General features: G+C 40.5%; 1 protein-coding gene across 7 annotated transcripts in view; it reads left to right on the top strand.

Moving 5' to 3' along the window:
• The window catches only part of LOC129779322 (arginine kinase-like), an 80,365-nt gene extending 66,940 nt beyond the window's left edge, over positions 1-13,425 (top strand). For 5 of the 7 annotated variants that reach the window (XM_055786732.1, XM_055786729.1, XM_055786731.1 and 2 more), the window contains 3 exons: positions 3,196-3,353; positions 3,601-3,724; positions 3,998-5,626. In XM_055786732.1, the coding sequence (XP_055642707.1) occupies positions 3,196-3,353; positions 3,601-3,724; positions 3,998-5,400 (1,685 nt within the window). In that variant the 3' untranslated portion in view covers positions 5,401-5,626. Of the gene's footprint in view, positions 1-3,026; positions 3,139-3,195; positions 3,354-3,600; positions 3,725-3,997; positions 5,627-11,779; positions 11,846-11,919; positions 12,267-12,327; positions 12,413-12,463; positions 12,736-12,791; positions 12,904-12,962; positions 13,061-13,114 lie in introns of those variants that run through there. The other 2 variants (XM_055786736.1, XM_055786737.1) reach the window with 2 other exon arrangements.
• The last annotated feature ends 4,917 nt before the right edge of the window (positions 13,426-18,342 follow it).

Genomic DNA, 18,342 nt, shown 5'->3' with positions numbered 1-18,342 from the left:
TGTTGGCCAAAAATCGACCATGGAAGGTTTCCGAGGATCAAAAAATAAAAACTTTGAGCGCTTTGAGGCGCCCCTAAATCTTGTCTGATTGAGCTAAAACTTTGCACAGGCCATTTTTTGGGCCAATAAACAACATAACAACATTCTCTGTACATAACTGAGCGCTTGGGAGGATTGTAACGCATTAATTAGAAAAGCGGCCATTTTGGGCTTCTTTTTTCAATTAAAAAAGCACGATGCTGGTCCCCCTCCGTAGACGATCGTAGACATTGACTACAAACTAAAGCCTTCAGACAAACCCATTCAGTTTCAAATGCAACTGAACTTTTTCAAGTGGAGATTCTTAAATATTGTCTCTTTACAAAATAACTTGAATCTATTTTCGAAGGTTGAGCAGGAAAAGTTCATTGCATAGTTCATTGCATTTTACTAAATTGTGCCATCGCCTGCTCGCTCGCCATGACACCCCAGGACTATCCGCTAGTGAGGTGGCTGTATGTTGAATTATTTCAAATTTACGGTGTGTCCTGAACGATTTTTGGAAAATCTGATCATCGACAAGAAACCCTAAAGTGGCAGAAAAGTGAAGGCAGCTGATTTTGAAACTAATTTGGTAACTTTTTCCAAAAAGAACCCGAAATTGTCATCCGGAGACGTGGCGAAAATGGCAGGAGTTTCGAAATTCTATTCTATGCGACGGGAAGGGGCAAGATGTCAGAGATATTTAAAAACATTAAATTGTCGACATTGTCCAATGGTCCAGGAGATGCATTTAAGTGGAAATTAGCATTTAGAGCTCGACATTTATTCTTTAGACAAAAACTGTCTTCGAAAAAGTTGTTACATATAATAGAGTGCTCATTTTCATGTTATCAGAAATAGGGTGACCAAAATTGTCGATGAAATAAAAAAATATAACTTTCTTATCTTTATAGATAGAGGTAAACATAGTTGAACAATGTTGTAGTCTTAATTATTTAAGACGTCTTTGTAGAATAAAGTTTTCTCCTATCTCTTGAGATAACCGATAACAGAACTTGTCAGTATCTCAACTTCACTCAAAGCTATTGATGTTTCTTCCCAAAAAATACACTTTCTTCAATTGCTTCCCATCCTTTCCGGGGCAAACATAAACAAAGTTTATAGACGGCGTTTGAAAGAGCATAGTTCACTCTACATGATGTGTAATTTTCAAAACTATGTTATTTTTCGTGTTTAAGTAAATTAAAATTAAAATCATGAGTTTTGGGTGAAAAACCATCAATAACTTTGAGTAGGGTTAAGATATTGACAAGTTCTGCATCGCAAAATGTTGGTCTTGATAAGCTCTAAAAGTCGTACGAAGACAGTTTTGACGTAGAATTTCAAATATAAAAGTTAGCGTAACTTAGAAAAAAGGTGCTATATCGGTTATTTCAAGAGATAGAAAAAAACCTTTGTTCTACAAAGACGTCTCAAATAACTGGAACTACAACATTGTCGAACTATGTTTATCCATATCTATGAAGATAAGAAAGTTATATTTTTTATTTCATCGACAATTTTGGTCACCCTATTTCTGATAACATGAAAATGAGTGCTCTATCATATGTAACAACTTTGTCGAAAACAGTTTTTGTCTAGAGAATAACTGTCGAGCTCTAAATGCTCATTTTCACTTAAATTTATCTCCTGGATCATTGTGCATTGGCAAAGAAATATCTGGTTTATCAGGGGATGGAGAGAAGAGAAGCGTTTTTGTAACAACCGGCACCATCAAGCAGGAAGTTTACGTCAAAAAGTGCCTCCAAAAACGACTCCTGCCGTTCCTGCAGCAGCACACGGGTTCCGTGTTGTTTTGGCCGGATTTGGTCTCATGCCACTGCGGCAAAAGGGAGTGGTATGCGGTCAACGTTGTCTGCGTAATTTGTTCTGGATGTTTTGGTTAGAAACAAATTGCGTGTTCTTAGTTGACGCCCAGGCACATCGAAATTTAATTTTTATAGTAATTCAACTGATAGTACTCGCTGCGAAATTAGATCATTAACAAAAGAAAGCATTGCACATTTACGATGTTCCTTTAGTGATTGGATGTTTATGAGCATGCAGCGTGCTCCATATGAAGGAAGTGGAAACTTCGTTTTGATGCATCCACCATATAGTTCGGACCTGGCACACAAGCGATTATCACCTTTTTCTCACATTGCAAAACTTCCTAAATGATTAGAAATAGAGATTGAGAGAAGATTGTGAAAATCGACTACTAACGTTTTTCGCTAATAAGGACGGCAACGGCAACAAATTTTACAACAAAATGGTGCATATTTGCTCCAAACCGGGCAATCCGAAACATCTTAAATAAAGCTTTGAATTTCACGAAAAAATAATGGATTTCTTTTTACGCAACCTAATATATTATTCTTGATTAAGGTTTCGATTTGGTCATCATCAGTAATGGCAAAAACTTTTCGAACAACCCAATACATTTTAAAACATTTAAACAAATTTAAGTGTGAGGGGGCTCTTATCCTCCACCGAATTTGATTCAAGCCTAAAATGATCCCATTTCATTTGTTTAGATTTCAATTGTGACATCACAGAAAAGCTATTAATACTAACTTCACCCCGTTCTAATTTATTATATATGGTATGTAGAAAGGAACGCATGTTCAATATTACTCTCACTCAAACATAAAATAACATGGCTCCTTTCATATGATGGTAATCGTGCTGTACTGTTTGAAGTTGCTGACAGACTTTTCACTTAACTCTTATCACGATGCTATTCATTAAAATTCATAGTGCTATGTACAAAATTGAAGAAGCATCCATACTAACTATTAACGACAAAAATCCAAAGGCGGATAGGCAAACAAAAACGCTGTCCATTTCATTCGAGTGAAGGACATATACAATCAATCAATACAATCGTTCATTAAACAAGGACGAAAGCGAAACAGAGGAAGAGTAAATAACGGCTTTCATATTCTTGTCATAACTGCATGGGTATATGAAAATATATACAACTAATATTCCCACACTCGTAGTGGAGACCTGGTTGCATCTTGACCTACGAGACATACTTTTATAACAGTTAGCGCTTGTTCGTGAACGGACGTCACTGGTTCGCGATGGGCCAGGAAATCAAAGACTTGAACAGTATTCCCATATATGTTGTATATCCGGTAGTGAATATAAACCCCTGTTATTTCTCAGGTATTGTTCGGTATCTTGCTGGCCGTTTCCCGGAAACCACCAATGCAACCGATAATGATGGACGCACTCCGCTGCATTACGCGGCCACGCTGAAGGACAACGGTCACTTCTACAATCTTCTAACCCATCTGGGCGCGAATCCAAAGGTCGAAGATAACGTAAGTAGAGTAGCAGCTTTCATTCGAGGACTTGTTCGGCGATCCGCGTGGCCCTTTTGGCGCACGTAACCGATATTAAACTATTCATGATCGAAGTGCAACTGTTATCGATCCGAATAGTCGGATGACATGCTATAGTGTGCTGCACTGTTTTAATAATATATGATTTGAAGAGAACAGAATGAAAATTGAGGTGTGTGTTTTCTCGTTGTGCAACTTCTATGGATCGTGATTCGTGTTTCAATAGTTGAACCATCCGGCTGATTTTTATCTGAATCACGACAAGGCCAAGGATTTGCTTTCTCATCGCCAGCTGCTGCAGGATTATGGCGCCGAAGAGGAGCTTGCCGATGAAATGTTAAATGATCAAGGTATGTAAGATTAGTTTATATTGCCCAGAGCTATGAGGGAATACCAGCAGAGCTACATTTAATCCAGATTTTCTACTTGTATGTTCAATCATTTGGCACACTATCGCAGTATGGATAATGTTTTGCTTTTTGACATTTTGATTTTTGCAAAAAAAAATGTTTAGCGATGAATTCTTCAAGTTCATGAGTCCCAGCACCAACTCATGGTTATCATGTTTGTTTCCATTTTCGCCACACGCTCAATCCCTCTGGGATATGGATTCGTCCCGCCAGTACCTGAGGTGCCCGATCTGCATAGTGCGCGGCGTGAATTGGACGATGTTGACACATTAACAACCTTGGAGCGTTGTTTCAAAATTATACACGAACCGGTCGATGATGTGATGAAATCGGTGAAGCTACACTCGAATAGTGTCCCCGGTAGTGCGTCATCGCTTCGTATCCATATTACGTCCTATTTGGCGAGGTTTCTGAAACGAAGTGTTTTCGATAAAATTAAGAAACGCCAAACGAAGCTGGATCACAACCTTTTTGATGTTATCTGGCCAGCGATGAAGAAAGCCACCCAAGAGAAAAGAATAGACGAAGACCTAAATGTGGGCGTGGTCATTCCCGATTACGACGTGTTTGTTGTGTTCCAAGAGTTCCTCGTACCGCTGATAAAAGATATGCACTGCATGGATTTGCAGCAAGATTTCATTCAACATCCCCAAATGCAATTCTTCCCAAGATACTCCTTAGTTGATTCACCTGAAGTTTCCAGTGCAGCTAATGGCCACGTGCTCCAAGAAAACTATAAAGACGTTCACTTGAATCTGGACACATCGGGAAAATTTATTACTGCAGTCACAATCGAATGCTCCCGGAACTTGGATTCATTCGAATATCCGTTGAATCTGAGTATTGCGCAGCTTGAGAAAGTTGAACGAATTTTAACATCTAGCATTTTATCAATCAACTTTACCCGGGCAATCGGTGAGAATGAACTGGGAACATACTACACAATGGACGAGATTCTAGAGAATCCGTCAGAGATACGAACTGTTTTGGCCACCAGCGGCTTACTGATTCCCATGCTAGATCGCAATGATCCACTACAAACAGCAGAATCAATCGCTCTCAACGGTCGGTATTGGCCCTACGGAAGAGGGGTTTACGTGAGCCATAATCAGGATTTTACAGCATGGATAAACGCGCAAGATCACCTCAGAGTGATATGCTGCACGAGCTTGGAGAATCCGGCGGACATAGGATCGGCCTATACCAAAGTTGGACGCGCCATGACATTTCTAGAGGATAAAATACAGTTCCACCACAGCTACCTGCTAGGCTACCTCGTGTCCCGACCTTCGCTTCTTGGTACGGGTTTAAAAATGACCCTCTCACTAGATCTGCCCCATTTGTGTAAGGAAAGGGAAAACCTGCGGCACCTATGCGCTGTCAGAGGACTGAATTTGCTTTCCGACGAAGACCAGCAAACGGTGCGGATGAGCAATATACGCAGTCTCGGGCAGTACGAATGGCAAATTTTCCAGGACTTTACCGGTGCCATCACGAATATCGTTGCCCTGGAGAAGGAACTCTCGATGTCCAATTCATTGCACATTGCAGCGACACTACTGAAAATATTTCGTAAGAAAAAGAGTAGTTTGGTGGAGGCAGCCCCAACTCAGTAGATCTTCAGAAATCATCCGTCGCTGTTTATTGTTCATCCACATTTGTCACACGTGAGACGCAAGTCTCGAACATCTAGAATAAACATTCGCTAAGGATTAAACGATAGTGTGTATCATTTTTGCATCCAATATACCTGGAGTACATTGCCAAATAATGAATAATACTTATCACCTCTGCTTAATCATTAATTGCAAGAAAATACTGAAAGACCGTAGTGCACATGACAGTACAAAGTGTTGGAAAGATTTCGCATGGATCAAGAGCGGGTTAGTAATGTTGCTTTTGCATTTTCTGTTAATATATTTCCTCGATGTTCTCAGTGTGATTTTGAGCCAATTTTATATGTCGCCAAATAAAAGTAAACCCTGTGCTACATGTTTCTATCGGCAGAATAGCATCAGTGTTTGAGATGTATGCTTCCTAACAATTCTGTGATTAACTTATTTCATGAGGTGTAGTAAAAAGAGATCCATTATCAAAGGCGTTGGTAAACTGTATTTTGCGTTGAATAAGTGTGATCGGGTTGCGCACAGCTCTCAGACAGTTCTGTGATTGTTCAATTCCATAATATACAGTTTTACTTCAATTAAGGCGAAAACACATGTCAGGAGGTTGGAAATTTGTATAGTGTTGATGGTTCTGATAGTGTAATAACCAATCACGCGCAATAATTCTGATGTCAAAGATGCACCACATCGGCCAAAAGTCAATAAACCCACGGAACTCGCTGCTGAATTGCATCAAAATCTACCAATTACTGAAGCGAATGGTAACTGGTGATGAAACGAACGTCACTCATAACATGACAGCGCGAAGCGAATACGGTCGTTGTTGAAATGCCAGGAAGCCATAATCAGGAAGGTTTTGCTGTGTGTTTGATGGGATTGTCAGGGAACCATATACTAGGGCCGCTTCCTAACGACCAAACTGTAAACTCGGACCGGTACTGTCAACAATTCGAGTATCCGAAGACGCTTACTTCGGCAAACAAAAGAGAAATTAGGTTCCATCAGGGCAATTCCAGGCCACACAAATCGATATCGACTCGCCAGATACTCCAGGAGCGTTTTTGGGAGGTTCTTATAGTACGAACCTAGCATCAAGTGATCACCACGTGTTCCTGCTTAGGGCGAGACAAATCGACTAAAGAGAAACTTGTAAATATTGAGTTGCCTATATTTAGTCGAGAATTTCCATGAGTGAGACATAACGAAATTGATAAGATCTTAACTTAGTTTCCGCACAAAAAGGCAAAAAAGGCATTTGTTGAAAAAAATAGTACAAATTATATCAATGAATTTATTTTCCATCACTTTCCACAGTTTTGTTGTATCTTTGAGGAATTTGGGGGATATAATCTCGATAAAACAATGCCATTTTCGGAGTCTTTTCGTCCAGCCATTCTCACTTTTCGGAAGCGCGTACCTCTTAAGTCATGACGCATCAAGCTAAACAATTGGTAATCAGATCTGCTCTGCCTAGTGAGTACGATCAGTAAGAAAGAGTCCCCCATTCGAGCTGTGACAGTGTTTCTTATTAAAAAAAACTTATTTATTTATTTATTTATTTATTGTATAATTTTTTCAGCGATTTGTTTTCATTTTGCAGGGTCATTGCCATTAAATTTTCAAATATTATTTTATGTAAATGTTGCCCACGACTACGTTCTAGGTTGCCCATACGTGAAATCCAACTTCAAGTTACTTTTTCGTTGCGTAACAAATTCAATTTTTATTCCAAAATAAACTAACGCGATCCTATATGGTTCAGCAGCTAGCTTCGATTCTGGGACCGAATGAGTTGTGTTTTCTGAGTCAAAATGATAAAGCACGTGTTGTAATGGGCTTAAGGGGGTATTCTAGTGTTCAGACACGAATTTCGGACGTTTTTTCGAGCTCCGTAAAAATAAAACAAAGAATATTTTGACTATCTATTATATCATTATTTGTTCATCTATCTTTTAACAATAAAAAAAATTATAGGAGGTTGTGTCCAAGATACGACCGCATTGTTGACGTAGAACTACGCTGTTATTTTATATAAGTCGCTCGTTTATACCTTCGGATATTATTCTGTAATGCTGTGAAATTTTAGAAACAACTGCATAGTCATAATCTCTGAAATGTTTTTTTCATTGTAGAATCAGTTGTCGATAATTGATTGATGATTCATTCTTGCCCTCGCAGAACAATACACTAGCTGATCTTATGTCGCAATTTATTTCATGTCAATGCATTGAAAATTTACCTCTTTCCGCAATTGACATAGACTCGGCTACATTCGATTATATACATGTTGCACCAGCACCATTATCCCACATCTCATAACTACATCAATATTTGGCACCGCATGTAAACAACAACAATGACAACACTTGCAAGTATCAAATATCATGCTACATGTTATTTAGTATTGCCTCAGTGGAATCGCACCTCAAGGCATCGTTCGTATAACGTAAACCAAGCGCCAAATAAGCGTTCGCCATAGCATGCATACAGAGCCATACATTTGGTGGCTTGAAACTACTAGGAATATAAACACTTCTCATTATTTTGCGCTATTCTCAAAAGAAACGCTTCTGTTAATATTACTGGCCTCGAAAAAAGTTGCATTACTTTCTCATGCTCGAGATAAGCACAGCTGTCACCCTTAGTGGAGGAAGTTTTGCTACTGGCAGGCGAAACCTAATCACATACAAAATTTCAGAACGACATTTACTTTGTTCTTGGTGACTAAACGAGCAAAATAAACTTTTATTGTTAATATCAACAATCTCGAAAACAGTATCATTGCTTCATTATGATCAAGATTGGCGCAAATGTAATCCTAGTGGAAGGCAGTTTTGCGACTGGCACGCGAACCCGAATAACTTATAAGGCGTCGTGCACAAATTACGTAACGCTAAAAATCCGGATTTTTGACCCCCTCCCCCCTACGTAACGCAATTTCCTATCTCTAATACACAGAAAGTAACGCAACCTCAACCCCCCTCCCCCTTATCGCGTTACGTAATTTGTGCACGACGCCTAACATTCCAGTATGACATTCAAGATGCCTGGTATTCCCCAAATAATTTTTTGGCGCACAACCTTAACGCCTGCTTTGCCATAACGTCAGTTTAATGCATTAATGCAATGCCAAAGGCAGCAACGAAGCCCTGCTTGGAAAAAGACTGTATTATGCCACAGCTTGTACTCCGCTGTAACACCCATCGATGCGAGTTCGCTGATGAGTTTGTCAAGAGCGGCCGCCTTCACCACCAGCGGGGGGAGCTTGATTTTGGTTGCAGCCTGGGTAACGGCGTTTACATTTTCGACCGACGCGCCGAAGTCGCCTACTTCGCTGTTGTTCGATGCGGTGTCACAATCGCAAAGGCTCGGTTTAGTGCAAGCGCTTTTCACTGCACCAACATAGCGTGCATCATTAGATGATGCTTGCCTCGAAATTTTGTTGCCCCTGGCAATGCATTCGTTTTTTGCAGGGCCCGAGCCTACCTTCCTCTTCTTCTTGCTCATCACACATTACGCGAAACGTCTAATTTATGACGCGGAAAGAAAAACACACGATACGAATAACACGTAAAACGAACTGAAAAAACCACACGACGATATCCAAGTTGGATTACCACTGGTGGTGTGCTTAGATCGAAGCGCAGCGAAAGTAAAGTGATCTGGATTGCTCAACAGTCCGATGCCGAATAAAAGTTTGCATCAGCGAGATTCACTCTCTATACTCTAGGCAAGTGTTCCCCTACATTCTTCTTCTTTTCCTTTGTTCACGGAGACTTTAAATCCTACGATTTCCCCTTCGTTGCTCGTTATTGACAGCTCTGTTCGGGAAAGCACACAAATGGACAGAACAAATGTATGGGAAAATGGAAATGCTTAAAGTTTTCATAAGTTTTAACTATTTACAAACCAGGGGATTCGAATATATAGCATATTAAACAAATCTTAGGGAATTTCCGATTCGTTTAGTATGTAAATTGCTAAAATCCGTTCGCGGCAAAAATAGTTATTAACGTTAACTTCATTTCATAAAAACGTGGCCTGATTTCTGATTTGGCACCCTTAAAGAAAGACGTAGCTCTACGTCAAAAAATTGAACGGAGAAATAATATCCATAACGAGAATAGTTAAGAGCTAATGAAGTGAGAGGGTTAAAAAAAAGTTGTGTCATGGCATTCAAGCCTTTCTGGTTATCTGCTACCAAAAAATCGAACATATTCTTAATCAGTGAAGGTACCGCTATCGCATGAACCTCAGTTTCAAATGTTTTTTCTTACGTTTCCCGTTTTTTTTTAAAATAGTTAAATTTAAAAAATATCATTTTTAGAGGTTGCCTACCGATTGTATCCATATAAATTCGACATGAATCGGTTCAGTAGAACTTGAGATATCGTGTACGCCGGTTTGATAGTTTGGTCGTACCAGGTTAGATACCGCATCACTAAAATGGCTCTAACTCGGTTTATAATAGGATTCACGATAAGTCCTTTCTAGGGTATATTCTTGAATGCCTAAACCACACAAATATGAAGAAAAACAAAATTGATTTTTTTCAAATTTCTAGACTAGAATACTGCCTTAACAGCAGCCAGTAAAGAGGTACCGATTAATGCATCTTGAATATCGTATTAATCTACCAGATCTTGATTTTGTCATGGCTACTAAACATAAGCCAATTCCGTTTTTTATCGCAGGATGCTAATTCACCTTGGTCATGTTAAAGCAGTTGAATACAGTGAACCAATGTAGGTTGCAGTTCGTTCAGGAAGGCACTATTCTTCGAACGCATTGTCTCATGAGCTCGATTTTGGAAGGATATGCGAGTTGCCTGAATTCGAGATTATTCGTCATCAAGGAATAATCAAGCCAGTTCATAATTCGTATTCAATGTGGATGGAGGACCAGGCGAGAACTCGATGCATCGTTGAATCGATGCTCGTTGCTACAAATGCTCCAGGACGCAGTGCTTTCTACCGAGTTGAACGTCGGATGGGAGTTAGATGGTTCAATACTTCCACATGATCATGACCGACCTCGCTTGAATGGAAAACTCAAAACAAGGAACCCGGAACTGGAAACGGAACATTTTGAGTATGCAGGGGTATCGTTAACTGATGAAACACCAAGTGATCGCATTCGCAAACTCCCAAAAACGATGAAGCGGGATTAGTAGGATATTAAGCCAATTGGTTTGTCACCAGTACCTTTTGCAAGTAGTGAAATGTGGCGATGGGAAATGCTGCATTGAACCAGTAGTTACATTTGTATAAATCAACATCAATTTATACCAGCTCATGTTCCTCTCAACTATGCGCCAGATGGTTTGGAAGCACTATGTGAGCATTAATTTTCCACATCTGTTTGTTTGAAATTCTATGAACTTGTCGAATGTTCTTTCGAAGTCTTTTCCGTAATTTTTTACGTTAATATTTTCATTACTCAATAAAAGCTAAAATATTCTGAAATATTTTTAAAATGACCTTGACTTTTTGCACAGATTATTTAAGTATTACGTAACTTAAGGGGGGAGTGTTGAGTTGTCTTGCGTTACTTATTGTTACAAGGGATAAGGGGGAGGGGGTTGTCCTGGGTCCAAAATAACAAGAGGAGTGGATGCTGCCATAAATTGAAACCCAAATTTCTACATTACCCGAGAATTAATCAAGCAACCGAAACCAAATTTGACATACAAATGAAACACGACTTTCTGCATAACTCGAAAACTAATTAAGCAAATGGAGCCAAATTTGGCATGTGGAGGTTTAAGAGGGAGGGGGAGGGGTTTTGCATAACTTGAGAACTAATCAAGCAAATTGAACCACAATTTGCAAATGGAGGTTTTAGAGAGCGATAAGAGCAAAACTCGAGAAAGGAATTGGCTGATTTAGTGCTATCTTTATTCTATCATATTTTCTGTATCAAACATTTATTCCATGTAATAAGACCGATGAACGTGCGCTTGGCAAGAAAACGTGGATGTGATAACGAAAAATAAATTTTGGCGGGGAGGAAGTTTGCCGGGTCAGCTAGTGTTAAATGAAGCCTCCAACTTTATATAAAAATAATGGATTTCTTTTTAGGACATCTTTTACTACATTTTTATTCTAACTTTCAAAGCATTCCAATATTTGATCACCGTATATCCTATCAAATAAAAAAAAACAAATGGAATCTTTCCAACAGCTTGTGATGTATCCATACTTTTAGTCCGATAACAGTTCTGTTATTCTGTTGCGCTGTCTTTTGATCAATTCTGCCGCATGCAATCCAATGGAACTTGAGACCATTCCATAGCTCTTATCGAATTAAAACATATTCAGATTCATTACTTAAGCATGGTCTACCTTTTTTATGTATTCATCACTTTCAGAGCTGAATGATTCACAAGTTGAAATCCCTTTGTTCCGGACGGAGGAAGGTAGATATCTGGCAACATGTGAGTATTAATGTCGTGTCGAATTTGAACATTTCATTCACATAATGAAACTTGCGTTATTCATTCGATTCCAGCTCTTGGTGATCCACTGATCAAAGGTCTAACCGAAGTGGCTAATAAACGCCCAGCGGATCCAATCACCTATCTAGCAACGTATCTTTATAACTTTGCCAACCAAAACCGCATAAAAACCAGTGCTAGTAGCCAAACCGTCGAGGCAACAAAAAACGACACCAACAATAATAGCATTGAAGTCGCTGTGGAGGAAGACGCGGAAAAGGAACTGGAAAGCTCCGTTAACACGGCTGAAGCCACACAAGCAATCACAACGAACGGTATGGCCGAACCGCCTGCGGACAGAGATGAGCAGGATTCTCCATCGCCTGATAGTGCACAGAACGCGGCATCCAGCGATAATAGGGTGAGTCCGTCAGCACTTCACTCACTCATTACATTAATTATGCTAAGAAACGAACTTTTAGGATGAACATGGCCAGAGCATGTTACATTTTGCTTGTGCGAGATCTCACGGAAGAGGTGCTCTCATACAGCTAATTGAGGAATCAGGTAAATATTCTTCTGCCCTCTTGTTCTCTGATTCCAATATATTTTTGATAGGAACCAGCATAACTTACCGCGATGAACTCTATCGAACGGCTAGGGATGTTTCACTACAAGCCACTCAGCCTGATAACGCTAAAGAGATCGACCGTTACGTACTCGGGTTGGCCGCTAGAGGTGATCTGAACACCTTGTCGAACATGCTGATGGATGGGTATGACCACATAGTTGATACCGTTGGTTCCGACGGAACAACAATTGTACAGATAGCATCGGCCAGAGGCCATTGGGATCTCGTTCGTTTCCTGGAGGGAGCACGAGAATTTGAGGTAGGGATTCTCATATGATTTTATCCTAAAATATAAAAGTTTTCCGTCTCGTTCAGGAAAATCGTGAAAATCTGCTCTCCGCAATTCGAGAGAAAAATATGGAAAAGGTTCTGGAGATTACAGGCCAATCGGAAGGGTCGAAGCTGGTGCGAGCGAAAAATTATTATGGTACGAAACCACCATCGTGATTAAACGCAACCTAATGATTTTAAACCGTTTGTTTTCAGGACGCTGCTCACTGCACGTTGCCGTGCTGATGGAAAATGAGGAAATGGTAGAGCATTTGGCTTTTAACTTCAAATCCACACTCAAAATTGGCGATAATGTGAGCATATTTCGAAAGTAACGAGAAAGTTCAATCAACCGTTTGTCATTTCAGTTGGAACGAACTGCTCTACATTACGCAATGGGAATCAGCAATGTGGAGGCTATTAGTCGTATTCTCATTAAAAACGGCGCGAAACGAGTATTCAAAGATTTGAAAGGTCGCCAGCCGAGTTATTATTTCATGAACAAAGCGGATATTCTACGCTTGCAGGAAGAAGAAAAAGAGTGACTGGTATATGATTCTAAGAAAGTTTGAATACTAAGATTTGCCGTTGATGATATGTTTATTTTTACATGTGCATAGAAAAAATTTAGAATAATTTGCCCACAAATAGTACCTATTGTATATCACCGTTAAATAAAGAGTCTAACAAATTTGTTCCGAAAGGATCAGTATTTCTATTGTATAAACGTATATTTATGTTTCAGAATGTTTTCCTTTAGTATTAGCCGTAGAATCCAGTTCTTCCGTGGGATCTAACTTTATCGTTCGGTAGTCTGGAAGAGCTTTATCTGAAAAATTTCATGGTTTACCAGTTTACCTCCACATAAGTATGCAGTTTCGCGTTAACATCTCAAAAAATGACATTACACTGAACATTACAAGACACAACCTGTTATTTCCGTAGAACTACGGAATTATTTTATTCAATTCGTTCGTTTATCACTTCGAATATCATTGAAGAGGACATCGAAATTTCATCAATAACTCTAATTCTGTAGAGGCAGTTGAAGATGGTTTATTGATGATTAATTCCTGCCCTCGTGAGAAAAAATACACAAACTGGTCATATGTCGCAACTCGTTTCCTTACGTCATTTTATTATTATTCATCGCAATGATCGCAATATTCATTGGTTACGATTACAACACTTTTTTCTACATTTTTTCACTACTTCAATTTGGCGACACATTAAACCAACAATGTGTGCGTGTGAATAAGAAAAATACAGACGCGGTACTTCCCTTGAACAAAATTGCGCCACTATGTGTGTTGGATCGATAGAATCGGAGCAGACGATCTTTTGGAAAAAAATAGTTCTGAGAAGAACCGATAAATTAACACCTTCTGCTCAGTGAACGATGGAATGAAAAGCGCTGTAAGAGGAGCAAAACAGATGGTGACGAATTTTTGAACTATAGAGGCTTTGAACTTTCTGAATTCATTCGCCTCTAGACTTGGAAATTCTCGTTGTCGCTGCCGCTTGGACGTTACCTGAGTGATTGATGAATTGTAAATGAGCAAAGCTGAAACACACACGATATTGTTTTGAACTGATTTTGATAGACAAATTGAAACTCGTTTGATGATGCTACTCGATATTGCTCCTTTGCTTCTACTTCAGTTGCTGATGTTATATGTTACGTTAGGTTAGGTGTTAACTACTTCACGGTTAGAAAATGACTAATTGCTTCGCCATGGGGTAGTCTTTTGTATACAAACAGGCTGGTAGGACAATCACATAAGTTCCATTCTTCTTTTGTATTTGAAATCGAGAATAGATCATAATATTAGGTTGGGGAAAAGAAGTCCATTATGTTGGGTGAAATTCAAAACTTTGTTTCATATGCTTAGGATTGTCCGATTTGGATCAAATATACACCGTTTTGTTGTAAAATTTGTTGCCATTCTAAAGGTGCCTCTCTCAAAGTAGTCTTAGTGCTATTTGACGAAAAACTCTAGTAATCGATTTTCACAGTCTTCTCTTGATTCCAATTTCTTATCACTCAGGGCAATGCATATTTTTGGTTACAGTATCGAAACCATGAACATTAATTACAATTTCAGCGGTCTGGCTTGCAAAAGTATGAAAAAGTATAAATAGTAACGAATTTTCTCTTTGTTGACTTCCATTGCTAACACCCTGTAACTCACAACTGAATGGAACAAACACAGCAAAAGAAGCTTTCGTAGTTTGTAATGTCATCTTACAACAAGTCTAAACTTGGAATTGTATAATCGATATTACGCGAGATATCGATCACTACAGACAGCTATCGAGAATATAATGGATTACTTTTTCCCCAATCTAATATAAAACAAAAAAAAACTAAAAACGGTCTCTATGAACATTTTCCGTAGAACTAACGCTGCATTTGCATTCAATTGTTAGTGGTACCCTGCCGATGCACAAATTGCTCGTTATTGACTATACGAGTAGGTAAGCACACAAATGCAAAGAAAAAATATATGGTGAAATGGTAATTCTTCCAATTTTCATCAATTTAAACCATTTACAGAATATGGAATTGTTATGTACAGCATATCAAACAAATCTTAGAGAATTTTCTATTTGATTGGTAAGTAAATTATCAAACTATCCGTTCGCAACAGAAATAGTTATTAACGTTATCATTATTTCATCAAAATGTGATTTGTTTTCTGATTCGACAACCTCACCGGAAGACGTAGTCCTACGTCAAAACTTATGATTTGATTGCTGAAATTAATTGTACTTTTGTATGGGCTTTTATTCGACATACTTCCACGTCATATTTTAGATGAATATTGAACTGCGCATTTTTCGTACTGTTCAATAATGTGGTGTGGTGCGTATCCTGTTGGTTCTACATAACATGGTTTGACTCTCCCTTTTCTCTCTCTCTTCTCTCTCTCTCTCTCTCTCTCTCTCTCTCTCTCTTCCAATTTAGTATCTGTTTGTATATTGCATGTCTGACTCGGCAAATATTCCCTTTCAATCGAGTGGAAAAGCTGTGTAATGGCACTGTACAATACCCACCAGAGTCCTACGGCTGGCAGAGCCGGACGGGAGTGGATAACAGACTCACGTGTAGTCCAACAGCGCCTGCCTCAAAACTCCATTACCGCATTGCATCCTTGAGGATGGCAGCCTCAACAATTTTTTTTAAGACGTGAGGAACGCTCTACCAGCCTTATCTGGGAGTCTGGGAGACGTTGAGTGGGGCTCTCACTCACTAAAACCAAGCCATCTATTCGTAGCCTCATTCCCCCGGGACCACATCTAGGCGACTACTTCGGTGGGGCCGCTGTGCTCATGCACCTCACCTATGTTTCCCTGTTTCTTTCTTTTCCAGTCTATTCCAATTTTGCAGCATTCGTTTATCCGTCAAGACGTGAACCAATTAGGAAGCGCCCTCTAACTTGACGCGCGCCCCGTCACAACCACCCTCGCAGGATTTCTCTTCCCATCGGAGCGCCGATTAGGCAGTGCTCTCCAACATAACGCGCACCCCGCCACAGCTACTCTCGTGGGGTACCATCCGTTGCAACAGCCGTCGCCGTTGTTCACCTTTCATAGTCAGGCGTTGTCAGCGCGTTGGTCAGCCCACTTTCGCTGCAGCTCCAACATGATTTGTTCACGGCATTCCAGATCCTCTCGTCGCGACACATCTCCTTTACAATATTCCCGACGTGAAATGCAGGCAGCCCCTCGCGCCTTGTGGTGAACCTGGGACAGACAAAAATGACGTGCTTCGGTGTTTCCCCCATATCTCCACAGTCCGAAAAGAGGGGAGACACTGCGTGCCCGAACCGATGTAGATATTGCCTGAAGCAGCCACGTCCAGATAAGAACTGCGTCAAGTAAAAATTTACCTCATCGTGCTTATTACTGCTCACTCTCGGTCAGAAGGACCTCGACAAAACCTCTAGTCCATGGTCTAGCCACGGAGACTGTCTGAGGCGGGTTCCAACACCTCTTTTCCTGGCTAGCTCGAGCGTGGGATTCGAAGATCCCAAGGTCGGCTCACATGGACATTTCAGGAAGCACACAAAACACCAACTTTCCGTTTTTATAATATATTTTAAATAATCTGACTTACAATCTGTAATTGTGTGTAGTGTGTGTTCGTCGGCCGGCCGGCTTCGCTGGTCCTCTGGTTTTCGTCGTTTCCCTGGTCGATGATTCTGGTGGGCTGGGAGCTGGATCGCGCGTTGCTGGCTTGTTGCGAATATTCACAATGGCGTTCAAGGCTTAAGCCTAGTACAATGGGTCCTGATCCTGTTAGCAATTAGTATGCGTTTAAGCACATTTTCTTCAATTTTCTCTATCAAACTTCTACCTGTTACTTTCCAGTTTCCTTCAACTGTCGTCTTTTCTTTCTGCTTCTTTTCTTTTTACTTTCATCCAATTTCAGCTTTAACTTCAATTTTTATACTTTCACTGAACTCGATAATAAATTATTTCACTTTTTTTTCAGGTCCTTTTGGTTTGGCGGTCGCAGTGGAAAAGAACTAGGCAAACTTCCTAGTGTTTTTCCCAGCCTCATCATTGCCCCCTTCCAACATCCAGCCTCCCAGTCCACCCTGTCGATAATATATGTCTGTATGTGTTTCTGTGTAACCTCCTCTCTGTCTCCCTAACTGTTATAATTGTTATCAGTGTCATCTATGTGCGATCTTGGAGGAGTCATAGGGCAAACTTCCCACAACGGTAACATGCTTTCTGTTCAACCAGGTCGACAGTAACGGTATCAGCCTATGCGTCCATCTGCCCTTCTCTGCCGTATCCCATTCCTGCTGCCATTTGTCCATCGACTCCGCTCTCATCGTTTTCCGGATACCACTGATTACCCTGCGTTTGTAGCACTCGCTATCTTCCGCTAGAGTGATGCAGATGGGAATCATACCGGCGATTACACACACAGCTTCTGTCGAAATGGTCCTGTACGCGCTTACGACTCGCATGGCCATGAGTCGGAATGTGCTGTTCAGCTTCCTCCGATTTCGGTGGGTTTCCAGAGCCGCCAACCAGGCAGGGCCACCGTACCTGCTGCTTGGACCAAAGCTATTTGGCATGATCCTTTGCCGCCTTCCTGCATGCATAGTCGACGTGCTGGTTGAAGTTTTGCTGATCGTCGATCATAACTCCGAGGCATTTCACTGAACCTCGAAGCCTCGAAGCGATGGTATGTCCTCCAACCGAGATTTCTGCCCGCTGCACTGCTTTCCGATTGTTCAGTAACAGCACCTCGGTTTTGTGATGTGCCATCTAGAGCTTTACACTGTCCATCCAGCTACCGATCGTGTCTACTGCCTCCGTCACCAACATTTCCACTTCCTGGAGTGTCTCGCCGATTACCATTGTTACGATGTCGTCCGCGAAACCCACGATCTCCACACCGCGGATTTTAGAAAAATGGAAAAAATGGAAATTCCGCCGTCACCACGGCCAAATTGGTCGAATTGCACTACGAACTGCAGCCCCATCCACCCGATTTTCCAGATTTGGCCCCGAGCGACTTTTTTTTGTTGTTTCCATACTTGAAAAAGTCACTCGCCGGGCGGAAATTCGAGTC

Source organism: Toxorhynchites rutilus, chromosome 3 (assembly GCF_029784135.1).
Source record: "Toxorhynchites rutilus septentrionalis strain SRP chromosome 3, ASM2978413v1, whole genome shotgun sequence".
Lineage (NCBI taxonomy): Eukaryota > Metazoa > Arthropoda > Insecta > Diptera > Culicidae > Toxorhynchites > Toxorhynchites rutilus.
The sequence above is the reverse complement of the archived record's forward strand: the minus strand, read 5'-3'. Positions and strand labels throughout refer to the sequence as shown.